Source organism: Bufo bufo, chromosome 1, assembly GCF_905171765.1.
Source record: "Bufo bufo chromosome 1, aBufBuf1.1, whole genome shotgun sequence".
NCBI lineage: Eukaryota > Metazoa > Chordata > Amphibia > Anura > Bufonidae > Bufo > Bufo bufo.
Window position 1 is genome coordinate 677,850,974 of NC_053389.1, and position 16,320 is coordinate 677,867,293.

Below are 16,320 nucleotides of genomic sequence, written 5' to 3' on the forward strand. Positions count from 1 at the left end.
AGTGTTTTTACCTCTAGGTCCTCTTCACAGAGCTGAATACAGGCATAGAATATGAATATTGGCTTCCTAAAAATTACTATATTAACCACCAGAAAGACCGCAGCTCTCTACAAGAAACTGTGGAAACCGCCCTATCACCTACTCTGCCTCCTTCTACTCCAAGTCCAACAACGACAGCTCACAGCGGTAAGCACAGTGGTACTGCAGAAAATAGTTCTCTGGAAAAAGAAGGAAACTGACTCTGAAATGACACTTCCTTCTCTCATATTTGCTATTTGCATATTTTTGGTAGCATAGAGCATACAAGTCTTCCTATGTCTCCTGCTGGAGTCAGTCAGCCTATTAGGACGTTAGTGGGCACTCTTCTGCCGGAATAGTCTAATGCTGCTTTCATTATGGCTTCACTGTAAACCTTGTCCTCTGCTGAAAGTGTTCAGTATAAACATCCAGTGTACCCTTCATGCCGTTGACACTGCTGCTTGAAATAACAGTTAATGATGGAGATTAATGGTCCATGCCCCAGAGAGCACCATGTGGAGTCTGATGATAACTGTAATGAGGTGGAAGCAGCTGTAAAAATTTTGCTGGACTGTGCTACTTCTTCTGAACTTTCGATAAGGCACAAAACCATTAGATGTGGATTTTCTGGAAATCACAGCTACACATGCTGCCTGCTATATACACACTACAAGCTTCATGTAACTGTTCACTTACATATGAAAGCTCATAGGATGTATCTTGATACGGCCTTTTGGCGCAAGGGGTTTATCTATCAGCTTATTTTTACAACATTCCCAAACATCTGTCATTAAACACAATTGAAATAGGTTGCTGATACACAACTTATCTGACTGTACACGTCTTTAAAGAGAACCTGTCTCCATGAAAATGCAGTGCAATCAGCGGGCAGCATGTTATAGAGCGGGAGGAGCTGAGCAGATTCATATATACTTTTGTGGAAAAAGATTCTGTAAACTTTTAAATCCCCGCCCTTTCTATAGGAGTCCAGTGAACAGTCCTACAACTATCTATGTGTACACTGCCATACAAGGGAGGCTGTCAATCACCTGATTAAGACCCCCACATACCCCTGTAGAAAGAGCAAGCATTACATTGGTACAGGCTATAAGCAGAGCGAGAGCAGGGCAGGAGCTCCATAACACATTGTTGCTGTTGCCCGTGCCAGCTTCCCATTTTAAAAGTCTGCTTAACAACCTCAGCTGTGGGGCCGAAGTAAATTTCTCAAGGACCACATTTTGAAGGCCTTTGCAGTATAAAGTCTGAGTGCTACATTTGCACCTATATGAGCAATTTCCTAGCAGGGCTGTTCTCCAGTGCTTCCCTCAAATGTCTTTTTCAGCTTCTCAAACTCTGGCTCTGGAAACTGAGAGTGACCACTTCTTTAACCCTTTAAAGGGGATTTTCTAGGACCCCATAAATGTTTGCTGATGACCAGGAACGTTACTGCTCCTAGTGGTCCATGTTTCCAGCCCTATAGCGATGACTTGCCTGAGGCCTAACTCAGTCATGTGAGGTAGGCAGGTATGTCATCACTGTAGTGAGACCAGTGCAGCAGTGATGACATGTCTGACTATCTCTGGTGACCGCTGAGGCCAGTGCTGGGAGACTGCTGGGATCCTTAGAGTAGAGGTGCTGGAACAGTGGGGAATGGAGTAAGACCTTTTTTTGATTTTATATCATTCTGACTTTTAGCAAAATGTTTTGGGGTCCCAGAAAACCACTTTAAAGGGTTATTCCCATCATACACATATTTGACATATTTACGGGATATGCTATAAATGTCTGGACCTGCTCCTGTCTTCAGAACACAGTCGTGCCACAGCAAGATGAGGGATAAATGGTGGGAGCGATGGCTCTCTCAGTTTATTCCTGTGGGACTAAGGGTACAGCTACACAACAATTTGCTGCCACGCGACTATTTTAGAACTGTGATTTTGCTGTGAAAAGAGAACCGCTAAGCCAAGTCCCGCACGACTTACATTAAAAACAACAGAGCAAAAGTCAAGGGCGACCTGCAACAAGCAGCACAAAATCCGTCATGATTTTTGGTGACTGTCGCGATGCGACACCATTGACAAACATTACATGAAATGTCATGCAACACATGTCAGTGAATAGCTGACCTCTTATGAAAACAGCCAAGAAAGCTTTTGCTCAGAATCTTCATAACTAGGTTTAGTTACAGGTTATGCTGGCAGTTTTTAAAAATATTGTATTGTCAAGGACGGATGATAGAAAAATAACTACCTTACATTTTCTGTTTTTTTCCATAATTTCAGTACTGCGGCAGACAACACAGAAGGCGCGGCCACCCCAGGGCCGGCATGAAAGAGACAATATAGAGCTGAACAGGATAAGTGAATCTAAAAGAGATGGTGGGACACTTGTTTTTCTTTAGTAGTGTTATTAATTCAATATCTGACTTCATTAGCACGGCGCAGCCTTTATTTGCTCTGTGCACATTTGCATTTATCGTACCATAGGAGCCTAATCAATGTTTAAAGCGTTATTCTCCGTGTATTACCTGTTGTGATGTGGGTGCACACGTTAGTACAGTATTTACATACACATTCTTCACCACATCATGGTGATGTCGCTTTTCCTTTATACAATTTTTTACATCTTCTCCAATATGTCCACACTATATGATGAAAGAAATTCCTCATGCCTTCAGAACAGGTACCTGTGGAGCACAGAGGACACTCAAAAATTTGTCATGTCTCCTCAATCCTTAATTTCTTCCCCTGCTGCTCCTGTGATGCTTCTTCTCAGCCCATGCAGTCTGCTTGGCGACATCTGAGGAAGCTGGGCCATTCTAGGGGAAGCTTCTACTGATCCTGACTACAGAGTTTGTAGTCAGAATCAATTACGGTAGTTAACCATGAAATGTCAATTTGCGTGTACTCATATGAAACAACAATACTGGAGCATTTTTCTTAGAAATCTGCATTGTGCCTTTCCCCTGTTATTCCTCATGAAAATGGATGAATAATTTGACAGCTGGGGGCTACCATTTTCTTTGTCAACAGGTTGTGCCTCTGCAAAGTCGGACCCTGTCACCACCGATTGGACATTGTTAGGCTGTGTAGTTGCGCTTCCCTTTTATAAGCGGAATGGTAACATTCAGCTGTCAGTTCATACATTTCCAGGAATAATAGAAGAGGAATGGCACAACGCAGTGTTCTAAGAATTTTTATTTAATGGGGAATGCAAGTATTTACAAAAAAAAAATTACCCTACCTTTTTACAAAGCATGAAAACTTTTTTTTCCTTAATTTACAACTCATTTCATGGTTCTGTGCTGAACAGGAGTAAAGTTCTGCTCTGTTCTCCTTATATGAACTCAGTCCTCAGATTGCCTCTCCATTATGGGATTGGCTTTGTCACCTGGTAGCTGAACCTGTTCATATTACTCTGGGTGTAGATGCCTTGAAGGCTGTTCTTGTAGTTTCACCCAGCTGAGATGAAACTGCTCTCCAATCCCACCCAAAAGTGGGATTGTCAGTTGTCAGTTGTTTTGTGCCAGAGGTGGATAGAGGTGTCCTGCTGTTACTAAAAGAAAAGTGGACAGGACCACTTACACCATGACATGTGAACTCACAGTAAAGTTTTATGTTCTTGGTTACAGTTTATAAGATGATACTAGAAGGTCACCTTCCATATAGTACTCTGTTTTCTCCTCCTTTACATTTACCTTCAAAGTGATGTCTCCTCTTGAAGTGGTTATTAGGTAGACAGCAGAAATGATGGGGCATTTGGTGAGATGTGGCCATCAGTAGTAGTATACACATTTGCTCATACAAAATTGATATGTTTTTGAGAATTTTCCTTCTGCCAGTACAACACTATGCCCTGCTTAAAGGGTGTTCTTGCTTCCTTGATCGAGCTCTGGGAATGTGACATTGAGCTGCAACGCTTGCCTAACTTCTTTCCATCACAAATATGTTGGGTTTGCAACCTCTAAATCTTTTAGTCTGCTAAGCTAATTACGAAGGACAATGAACTTCCCGGCTTCAAGTGAAATTTGGCAAAAGCCACTGATGGCAATGTCCCATGTATGTGGCATCGACCCAGGGTTATGGCTCTAGGCCAATGCATATACGGTATGTAAAAGTTTGCTTATCATAGCATTATAGTCACAGCAAGCTATGATCTCGTAAAGGAAAGAAAGTTTCTCTCTCATGGAAACAGTTTATATGACAGGTTTTCATGAGGTGAATATAGAAAACATATTAGTCATTGTATTTTGGTCCTGTGTTAAGTTTGTTAACCTTTCACCAGTTGAAGGGGGTGTATGACACGCATAGTAATGTTTAAAAGGATTTTCTGAGATTTTTTTTTTAATGATGACCTATACTCTGAATAGGTCATCAGTATCTGATCGCTGGGGGTCTGATGCCCAGGACCCCCGCCGATCAGCTATTTTGAGAAGGCAGCGGTGCTCCTGTGAGCATTGCAGCTATGCTTGGTATCGCACTCAGTCACTTGAAGGCCTAGGCCACGTGAACGATGCTTTGGCCACATGGAGCATCCACGGCATATAAGCCCAGCCTAATACAGCGCTGTATTAACTGTACTATAACACATAACCACAGCTTTTTTTATCACAAAACGATGGTAGATACTTTTAGAGACTGCAGAGATCTTGAAGGAATGGATGCAAAAATGTTTTGGAAAACTGCATAACTTTTCATTGTAAAAAGAATAAACATTATTTTGATTGAACAGTAAGTTTAAATCTGTACCTATGACACTGGCTGACATGTTACATGTGCGCTTGGCAGCTGAAGACATCAGTGTTAGTCCCATGTTCATATGTGTCTGCATTGCTGAAAAAAACATTTTAATATATGCAAATGAGCCTTCAGGAGCAACGGGGGTGTTGCCATTACTCCTAGAGGCTCTGCTTTCTGTGCAACTGTTGCACCCTCTGCTCCTTGATTGACAGGGCCAGGTGTGATGGCTTTTCTTTGCCTGGCCCTGTCAATGAAAATGCAGAAGACGTGCCAGTTGCAACGAGAGCAGAGCCTCTAGGTGTAATGGCAACTCGCCCATTGCTCTGAGAGGCTCATCTGCATATATTAAAACTTCATTTTTCTCAGCAATGCAGGCACATATGAACATGGAACCAACACAGATGTCTTCAGCTGCCAAGTGCCCATTCAACAGGGCAGCCAGGTATTTTTTCAGGATCATGGGGATGTTATTTGTTAAAATCTCATACACTTCACTGGTATTGCAATACACTTTGGATTTGCAAATCCAATATCCAACGTAGATATACTGTAAGGGTACTGAAATGGTGCAGATTTTGGTGCCACATTCATAGTGTAAATACAGCAGATGTGCCAGAGATTTCATTCTTGGCATTACAAGGTTGAAGTAGCTGGAATTTGCAACATAAATTGACATGTTGCAGATTTAAAATCCAGGTCAAATTATGTGCAGAATTTCCACACGGAAATCCACCTTGTATACACCACATGTGACAATACGCAAAAAGTGGTAACCCCTTGAATTGTTCAGAAGATTTGTGCAGGGTTTATAGGGGAAGACTTGTAGACCAGTCCTCTTCAATGCTTTGTGAAGCCCATAAATAGTCACTGCACTAAGGGAGATGCATCTATATAAACATACTTCTGTTGCTTTTTTATACTCCTGAGTTAGCTTTGGAGTCCGCTTTCCCTCATACTTTCTGCTTGGCTGCCTGTAAATGTTACCTTTGATCTGTTAGCAGGATATCATTTCAGGAGTGGCAATGCGAAGATGCAGAAAATTATCTGGAAAAATAATGTCAGGATGTCAGCAATTTGGCAAAAACACGCTGGCACCATGCCAGGTGCTCATTTCCCAAACTCAGTTGTATGGTGAACTCCCAACAGTGGAGAAAGGAATGGGGTGTGTGTTCAGGACCTTGTTGTTTTTTCAGATGATAGTATAACAGAATGATAAATGGTAGACATCTGGAAATAGCTGGGGCAGATCACTGTCTCCTTTTCAGGCTGCCGCAATATACAGCGTTAGGTTTGGTCAGTTTGTACTCTCCTGTATACTTTACTGGAAAATGTTTTCATACTCAAGAACAGAGAGATGGACCCTGCAGGTGATCCTTCTAGGGGAAGGTTAGAAGGATCCTGTCTAGTGTTGAGCGAACTTGTGTTTTAAGTTCCGCGTCTAAAGTTCGGGTTATCGAAGAATCGCGTTATGGATTCCGCTACCACGGACCATAACGGAATTAAGAATCCATAACACGATTCTTCGATAACCCAAACCCAAACTTTAGATGCCGAACTTAAAACACAAGTTCGCTCAACACTAATCCTGTCATTTATTTAACTGGAGTGTTTCATTAAGAAAGGATTTGATAGGAACAAGAAAGGATTATTTGTTCTTGCTCAGAAATCACAGCCACTTTTCCTGACCTCCTGAATAACTAGATGCTTGAAGGCTCCATAATCAAGAGAACCAGCTCTCAACGGCATGGCGAGTCTACATCATCAAGCTTACATGTGTGTGACTTATAATAAAGGGGTCTTCCGAGATTTTAATAGTGATGACCTATGACCTTCTCGCAGCTTACCAAGCAGAGCACTGTACATTGTATAGCGGCTGTGCTTGGTATCGCGCTCATCCCCATTGAACTGAATCGGGATAGGTCATCAGTATTAATATCTCGGAAAACCCTTTTAATAAGGTTCCCTGCTTTTATAGAACTAAAGCTTCATTACCATATAAAGTTCCACAACTTTCTAATGTACTTTGTTTCAGTTCCTCTCCATTTTCAAGATATTTGCTGTCAGTAAATGAGAACTCATGTTTACCTTCAGAAACAGAAAACCTCCTAGTTCTCCTGCCAGCTGAGCAGCAGACACAATAATCTAGGCCAGGGATGCCCAACCTGCGGCCCTCCAGCCAGTGGCGTAACTACAGGGGAAGCAGCTGCTTCGGGGCCCGGGCTGACAAGGGGCCCGGCGCCCGACAGCGTGTCAGTCAAGTTTAATCTTTTTTTATTTAGATGCAAATTACCTTCCTAACGTGCCCAAGAGGTTGTCCCTCCGGCCGTTTGTGCCCAGCCACGCCCATTATCGCCAAGCCCACCACCACCCTACTGTTAATTATTCACTGCTGTCCTCGTCTTTTTTTTTTTTCTAAGTGCACTGTAGTCTTGCACATGCGCTGATGTTACTCACGTCCGGGCCCATGCGGTGTCCTGGCAGCAGCCTCAAGTAGTGTAATCTTTCTCCGCTTTCTGGCGCATGCACGATTACATTACTTGAGGCTGCTGCCAGGACACCGCGCGGGCCCGCACAAGAGTAACATCGGCGGATGTGCGAGACTACGGCACACTTAGAAAAAAAAAAAAGACGAGGACAGCAGTGAATAATTAGTAGCGGGACGGCGCTGGGCACAAACGGCCGGAGGGACAGCCCTGTTCCGGAGGGACAGCCCAAACGGCCGGAGGGACAGCACGTTAAGAAGGTAATTTGGATATTTATCAAAAATAAAAAGGACAGGTGGGGGTAAAAATAGTATATAAAAAATTGGGCGGGGAGCTGGGGGGGCCTATACAAAAATTTGCTGTGGGGCCCAGGCACTTCTAGTTACGCCCCTGCCTCCAGCTGTTGCAAAACTACAACTCCCAGCATGCCTGGGCAGCCTATAGCTATCAGCCTACAGCAGGGCGTGGTGGGAGTTGCAGCTGGAGGGCGGCAGGTTGGGCATCCCTGGTCTAGACTATGCTAAACTGCCTGGACTCCAGACTGATACATTGTAAAAAACTATCAGTGAGATTTCTGCAACTTCTGCTGATGTATTTAGCTCACAGAGTGATCTCCAATCCATGGCTCTCCAGCTGTTTCAAAACTACAACTCTAATCATACCCTGATAGCCACAGCCTGTCAGGACATGATAGGAGTTGTAATAGCTGGAGAGCCACAGGTTGAAGAACACTGGCCTATGGCTTGTTCACACAAACGTACAGTGTTTTGCGGTCCATAAATTGCGGATGCTGCCCGTGTGCCTTCCGCAATTTGCGGAACGGAACAAACGGCCCTTTATAGAAATGCTTATTCTTGTCTGCAAAACGGACAAGAATAGGACATGACTTATAATTTTTGTGGGGCCACGGAATGGAGCAACGGATGCGGACAGCACACAGAGTTCTGTCTGCATCTTTTGCGGCCCCATTGAAGTGAATGGGTCCGCACCCGTGCTGCAAAAAATGCGGCTCGGATGCGGAACCAAACCAAGGTCGTGTGAATGAGCCCTTAGACTGATACAATTGTATCAACTGCAGGACCAGCTATGTACAAGGTTTGAAATCTCTAAATGCAAACAAGTGGGCAGTGATAGGAGAGTGTCTATGTAACTAGCGGGGTTGGAGGAGCTATAAACTAACTGTGACAGAGAAAGAAGAAGTTCGTCATGGGTTTGGTTTAATACAGCAACAGGCAGTGCTATATACAGGATGTAACACACCAGAGTGATTTGTTTGCATGGTGGCCAATTTGAAAAAAGCATGGTGAAGATGTAAATGAGGTAAGCAACCATGGCCTATCTGTTAAAACCATAGTAATGTCAAAAAACTCCTTTAAAGGGGTTGTCCCACAAAAATATTGTACAGTTTTCACACCAGCACCTAGATCTGAATACATGCAATTAAAAATTTAGTATAGCCACTGAGTTCAATTAAAAAAAATCGATGTGTATGGCACCACCTGCTACTTGCTCGTTTAATTTCTCAGACCACTCACTAAGGTGGATGCACATACTCAGTTCCATCCTTCAACTGCCTCCAGCTGCAGCAGATAGGGCACAGTTCAGAGGGTGCGTCCCTTCTCGGAGGCACCAGCTTGAAATACAAGTATCTCACAAAAGTGAGTACACCCCTCACATTTTTGTTAATTTTTTATTATATCCTTTCATGGGACAACACTGAAGATATGACGCTTTGATACAATGTAAAGTAGTCAGTGTACAGCTTGGATAACAGTATAAATTTGGCGTGCCCTCAAAATAACTCAACACACAGCCATTAATGTCTAAACCGCTGGCAACAAAAGTGCAAATGGCCCCTGGAATCCTCTTCCACTCCTTCATGAGGACATCACAGAGCTGGTGGATTTTAGAGACCTTGCGCTCCTCCACCTTCCGTTTGAGGATGCCCCACAGTTGCTCAATAAATTTTAGGCCTGGAGACATGCTTGGCCAATCCAGCACCTTTACACTCAGTTTCTTTATCAAGGCAGTGGTCGTCTTGGAGGTGTGTTTGGGGTCGTTATCATGTCGGAATACTGCCCTGCGGCGCAGTTTCCCGAGGGGAGGAGATCATGATCTGCTTCAGTGTCACAGTATATGTTTGCATTCATGGTTCCCTCAATGAACTGTAGCTCCCCACAGCCGTCAGCACTCATGCAGCCCCAAACCATGACATTCTCACCACCATGTTTGATTGTAGGCAAGACACACTTGTCTTTGTACTCCTCACCTGGTTGCCGCCACACATGTTTGACACCATCTTAACCAAATAAGTTTATCTTGGTCTTATCAGAACACAGGACATGGTTCCAGTAATCAATGTCCTTAGTCTGCTTGTTTTCCGCAAACTGTTTGCAGGCTTTCTTGTGCATTATCTTTAGAAGAGGCTTCCTTCTGGGACAACAGCCATACAGACCAATTTGATGCAGTGTGCGGTGTACAGTCTGAGCACTGACAGGCGGTCCCCCCCACCCCTGTAACCTCTGCAGCAATGCTGGCAGCACTCAGACGTCTATTTTGAAAAGACAACCTCTGGATATGACGCTGAGCACGTGTACTTAACTTCTTTGGTCGACCATGGCGAGGCCTGTTCTGAGTGGAACCTGTCTTATTAAACTGCTGTCTGGTCTTGGCCACCGTGCTGCAGATCAGTTTCAGGGTGTTGGCAATCTTCTTGTAGTCAAGGCCTTCTTTATGTAGAGCAACAATTATTTTTTCAGATCCTCAGAGAGTTCTTCGCCATGGGGTGCCATGGTGAACTTCCAGTGACCAGTATGAGAGAGTGTGAGAGCGGTAACACCAAATTTAACAGACCTGCTCCCCATTCACACCCATGACCTTGTAACACTAACACGTCACATGACACTGGGGAGGGAAAGGGCACACCAAAACTGTTATACAAGCTGTGCACTGACTACTTTACATTGTATCAAGGTGTCATATCTTCAGTGTTGTCCCATGAAAAGATATAAAATATTTACAAAAATGGGAGGGGTGTACTAACTTTTGTGACATACTGTAAATCTTACAAAGCAATTAAAACAATGAATGGGGAGATCTCTGTATCCATGTGACATACCCCTTTAATGCCCTAGGACTGCTGCTTGGGTGTCACTGATTTATGAAACAGTGACCTCAAATGTAGCTCTTTACATTTAGCTAAGACTAGAATCATGGATTGGCATAGACACATATGGGGCACATTTTTACTTGATAATTGTCGTTTGTGTTGCCTTTATATATCTTTTTTATTGAATCTCAGCAGATGAATAAAGAAATCCCTTATTTCTGTGTTGTCAAGATCTGTTGTATTTTTGCAGATTTTTTTTGACATTGCTCTCATAAGTGACAATCACTGAGCCTCTGCTGCATTCTAGCAGTGGGAGAGGTTGGCTGGGTATAGAAGAGCTCCTGTCTGATAATTATCTTGGGAGAGGTGGCTGCATCACTGGGTCACACATACTGCTGGAGATACACGAGGGCTGCCTGTTGTGTAACATCAAAATCTTAGAGCAACATAAATCTCTTAAATAGCGGATCGGAAAAATTTAAAGAGAATCTGATAAGACTACTTTTTGCCTCTTCAGAGAAATCAGCAGATTAATTTTCTAATTACAGATAAATGTGGAAAGTGCAGAAAAGTCAAGGGGCGGCAAAACAAAATCAAGCAATACTGTCAGAAGGACTTTGGTAAGTCACAATGATTTTCTTTTATTCCTCCACCAACAGAAGAGCCAATTCTGTCTGGCTGCAGTCTTAATAAGCTTCAATGATTTTTTACTTGGATTTTTGCAGTTTTCCGAGGAAGAATTGTAAGCAAAAAGATTGTGGGTAAGGAAACCTGTTATGATGTTCAGGTGGTAATTACCTACAAGAACAATTTCCCCATCCTGAGGCGTGAATACATGTGGGTCCCAAACACCTGTGATTGCCCCAGCTTACTAGAGAAACGGGAATACATTCTGATGGCCAGGAGGCATGTTAACTATGAGAAGACTCTCAACAGGATATTGCTTGAAACGGACAGTTTTGTGCGTGCATACAAACCAAAGGAGGACAAAATGCTTCGAGATCTTGATCAAGAATGTGCCAAGTATGGGTACCAAACACAGCCAAAACTCAACCAATAACCCTCCTGCAAAAATACTGTAAAGAATTCACTGTGTAATAGTATAGACTATTTAAAGTATTGCTGGACGGATCACTATCTGGGACCTTAGGTAATATTTCATACCTGGTGCCAGGCGGTATAACATGGTATGTAGGAATTGTAGGAATGCGTTGCTAGTCTGCCTAAAAGTGGAGGTCCGAAACGGGGAAACATCTCAGAATGAAATATGAAAGAGCAATTCACACTAATAATTATACAAGAAGCGCTTTTATATATACCGTGTGTGTATTTATGGTATGTTACAACGCAGAATATGCAGCTACACAGATGTGTGTACAAATTTGTAATCTAGTATTCTGCTGTACATGGCCATGGACGCTATATTCACCACAGAACTTGCCAAATATTCACATTTCTTTACGTCTATTAAGGTTTAGAAACCAGATCCCAGTTCTAGACGTCCTATCTTTTTTTTTTACCGGATTGTATTAAAATGTATATTCAGCCATATATTTATAGAATGAGAACACAGAGATGCATATGCCATATGCATAATTTATTTTCACATGCTTTGGAAAATGAACCATTACAAGAGTCATGCACCTGTGTGCAAGAATACCTATTTATATAAGGTGAGTGAGTGTAAGTATGAAAGAAGCTGTATGTATGAAGTATGTTTACAACGCATTTATAAAAAAAAAAAAACTGAACACACGTTTTGCTGCTTCTTTATAAGTTAGGGGCCAGCTTTTTGTGCAGAAAATTAATTGGTTTTGTACAATAATAACTGTATGTATTAACGTACAGCCCCAGGATGCAGCAGCCTTGTAACCGAGTACTGCAAGGTGGTACGAGCCACAGCATGATCAAATTGCCTAAATGGGACTGCATTTCTTATTCGGTCTTCTTTGATCATGGCCACACAGTATCCAAAATACTGAGAAGCCATTAACCACTTACCGTCACACTAACGCCGAAAGGCGTCATTTCTGCGGCGCTCCCAGGTCACACTAACGCCGATTGGCGTCATCTCGCGATGGCCGAGATTTCCTGTGAACGCGCGCTCACAGGAACGGAAGGTAAGAGAGTTGATCTCCAGCCTGCCAGCGGCGATCGTTCGCTGGCAGGCTGGAGATGTGATTTTTTTAACCCCTAACAGGTATATTAGACGCTGTTATGATAACAGCGTCTAATATACCTGCTACCTGGTCCTCTGGTGGTCCCCTTTGTTTGGATCGACCACCAGAGGACACAGGTAGCTCAGTAAAGTAGCACCAAGCACCACTACACTACACTACACCCCCCCCCCGTCACTTATTAACCCCTTATTAGCCCCTGATCACCCCTGATCACCCCATATAGACTCCCTGATCACCCCCCTGTCATTGATTACCCCCCTGTCATTGATCACACCCCTGTAAAGCTCCATTCAGATGTCCGCATGATTTTTACGGATCCACTGATAGATGGATCGGATCCGCAAAACGCACACGGACGTCTGAATGGAGCCTTACAGGGGCGTGATCAATGACTGTGTTGATCACCCCATATAGACTCCCTCATCACCCCCCTGTCATTGATCACACCCCTGTAAAGCTCCATTCAGATGTCCGCATGATTTTTACGGATCCACTGATAGATGGATCGGATCCGCAAAACGCACACGGACGTCTGAATGGAGCCTTACAGGGGCGTGATCAATGACTGTGTTGATCACCCCATATAGACTCCCTCATCACCCCCCTGTCATTGATCACACCCCTGTAAAGCTCCATTCAGACGTCCGCATGATTTTTACGGATCCACTGATAGATGGATCGGATCCGCAAAACGCACACGGACGTCTGAATGGAGCCTTACAGGGGCGTGATCAATGACTGTGTTGATCACCCCATATAGACTCCCTCATCACCCCCCTGTCATTGATCACACCCCTGTAAAGCTCCATTCAGACGTCCGCATGATTTTTACGGATCCACTGATAGATGGATCGGATCCGCAAAACGCACACGGACGTCTGAATGGAGCCTTACAGGGGCGTGATCAATGACTGTGGTGATCACCCCATATAGACTCCCTGATCACCCCCCTGTCATTGATTACCCCCCTGTCATTGATCACCCCCCTGTCATTGATCACCCCCCTGTAAAGCTCCATTCAGACGTCCGCATGATTTTTACGGATCCACTGATAGATGGATCGGATCCGCAAAACGCATACGGACGTCTGAATGGAGCCTTACAGGGGCGTGATCAATGACTGTGGTGATCACCCCATATAGACTCCCTCATCACCCCCCTGTCATTGATCACACCCCTGTAAAGCTCCATTCAGACGTCCGCATGATTTTTACGGATCCACTGATAGATGGATCGGATCCGCAAAACACATACAGGCGTCTCCCTGGAGCCTTCCAGGGGGGGTGATCACCCCATATAGACTCTCTGATCACCCCCCTGTCATTGATCACCGCCCCTGTCATTGATCACCCCCCCCCTGTCAGACTGCATTCAGATGTCCGTATGATTTTTACGGATCCACGGATACATGGATCGGATCCGCAAAACACATACGGACATCTGAATGGAGCCTTATAGGGGGGGATCAATGACAGGGGGGTGATCACCCCATATAGACTCCCTGATCACCCCCCTGTCATTGATCACCCCCCTGTCATTGATCACCCCCCTGTCATTGATCACCCCTCTGTAAGGCTCCATTCAGACATTTTTTTGGCCCAAGTTAGCGGAAATTATTATTTTTTTCTTACAAAGTCTCATATTCCACTAACTTGTGTCAAAAAATTAAATCTCACATGAACTCACCATACCCCTCACGGAATCCAAATGCGTAAAATTTTTTAGACTTCTTCTCACGCTTTAGGGCCCCTAGAATGCCAGGGCAGTATAAATACCCCACATGTGACCCCATTTCGGAAAGAAGGCACCCCCAGGTATTCCGTGAGGGGCATATTGAGTCCATGAAAGATTGAAATTTTTGTCCCAAGTTAGCGGAAAGGGAGACTTTGTGAGAAAAAAATAAAAAATATCAATTTCCGCTAACTTGTGCCAAAAAAAAAAAATTCTATGAACTCGCCATGCCCCTCATTGAATACCTTGGGGTGTCTTCTTTCCAAAATGGGGTCACATGTGGGGTATTTATACTGCCCTGGCATTCTAGGGGCCCCAAAGCGTGAGAAGAAGTCTGGTATCCAAATGTCTAAAAATGCCCTCCTAAAAGGAATTTGGGCACCTTTGCGCATCTAGGCTGCAAAAAAAGTGTCACACATCTGGTATCGCTGTACTCAGGAGAAGTTGGGGAATGTGTTTTGGGGTGTCATTTTACATATACCCATGCTGGGTGAGAGAAATATCTTGGTCAAATGCCAACTTTGTATAAAAAAATGGGAAAAGTTGTCTTTTGCCAAGATATTTCTCTCACCCAGCATGGGTATATGTAAAATGACACCCCAAAACACATTCCCCAACTTCTCCTGAATACGGCGATACCACATGTGTGACACTTTTTTGCAGCCTAGGTGGGCAAAGGGGCCCATATTCCAAAGAGCACCTTTCGGATTTCACAGGTCATTTACCTACTTACCACACATTAGGGCCCCTGGAAAATGCCAGGGGAGTATAACTACCCCACAAGTGACCCCATTTTGGAAAGGAGACACCCCAAGGTATTCCATGAGGGGCATGGCGAGTTCCTAGAATTTTATATTTTTTGTCACAAGTTAGTGGAAAATGATGATTTTATTTTATTTTTTTTTCTTACAAAGTCTTATATTCCACTAACTTGTGACAAAAAATAAAAACTTCCATGAACTCACTATGCCCATCAGCGAATACCTTGGGGTGTCTTCTTTCCAAAATGGGGTCACTTGTGGGGTAGTTATACTGCCCTGGCATTCTAGGGGCCCAAATGTGTGGTAAGGAGTTTGAAATCAAATTCTGTAAAAAATGACCAGTGAAATCCGAAAGGTGCTCTTTGGAATATGGGCCCCTTTGCCCACCTAGGCTGCAAAAAAGTGTCACACATGTGGTATCTCCGTATTCAGGAGAAGTTGGGGAATGTGTTTTGGGGTGTCATTTTGCATATACCCATGCTGGGTGAGAGAAATATCTTGGCAAAAGACAACTTTTCCCATTTTTTTATACAAAGTTGGCATTTGACCAAGATATTTCTCTCACCCAGCATGGGTATATGTAAAATGACACCCCAAAACACATTCCCCAACTTCTCCTGAGTACGGAGATACCAGATGTGTGACACTTTTTTGCAGCCTAGGTGGGCAAAGGGGCCCATATTCCAAAGAGCACCTTTCGGATTTCACTGGCCATTTTTTACAGAATTTGATTTCAAACTCCTTACCACACATTTGGGCCCCTAGAATGCCAGGGCAGTATAACTACCCCACAAGTGACCCCATTTTGGAAAGAAGACATCCCAAGGTATTCGCTGATGGGCATAGTGAGTTCATGGAAGTTTTTATTTTTTGTCACAAGTTAGTGGAAAATGATGATTTATTTTTTTTTCTTACAAAGTATCATATTCCACTAACTTGTGACAAAAAATAAAAACTTCCATGAACTCACTATGCCCATCAGCGAATACCTTGGGGTGTCTTCTTTCCAAAATGGGGTCACTTGTGGGGTAGTTATACTGCCCTGGCATTCTAGGGGCCCAAATGTGTGGTAAGGAGTTTGAAATCAAATTCTGTAAAAAATGACCAGTGAAATCCGAAAGGTGCTCTTTGGAATATGGGCCCCTTTGCCCACCTAGGCTGCAAAAAAGTGTCACACATGTGGTATCTCCGTGTTCAGGAGAAGTTGGGGAATGTGTTTTGGAGTGTCATTTTACATATTCCCATGCTGGGTGAGAGAAATATCTTGGCAAAAGACAACTTTTACCATTTTTTTTATAC

The 16,320-nt window shown here is 43.6% G+C and overlaps 1 protein-coding gene across 1 annotated transcript in view; it reads left to right on the plus strand.

Annotated features, from left to right (window-relative positions):
- The window catches only part of LOC120985895 (ADAMTS-like protein 5), a 65,953-nt gene extending 53,858 nt beyond the window's left edge, over positions 1-12,095 (plus strand). Inside the window, exons 10-13 of the mRNA XM_040414107.1 lie at positions 18-186; positions 2,301-2,396; positions 10,898-10,969; positions 11,075-12,095. Of these exons, the coding sequence (XP_040270041.1) occupies positions 18-186; positions 2,301-2,396; positions 10,898-10,969; positions 11,075-11,409 (672 nt within the window). The 3' untranslated portion in view covers positions 11,410-12,095. The remainder of the gene's footprint in view (positions 1-17; positions 187-2,300; positions 2,397-10,897; positions 10,970-11,074) is intronic.
- Positions 12,096-16,320: the final 4,225 nt, after the last annotated feature.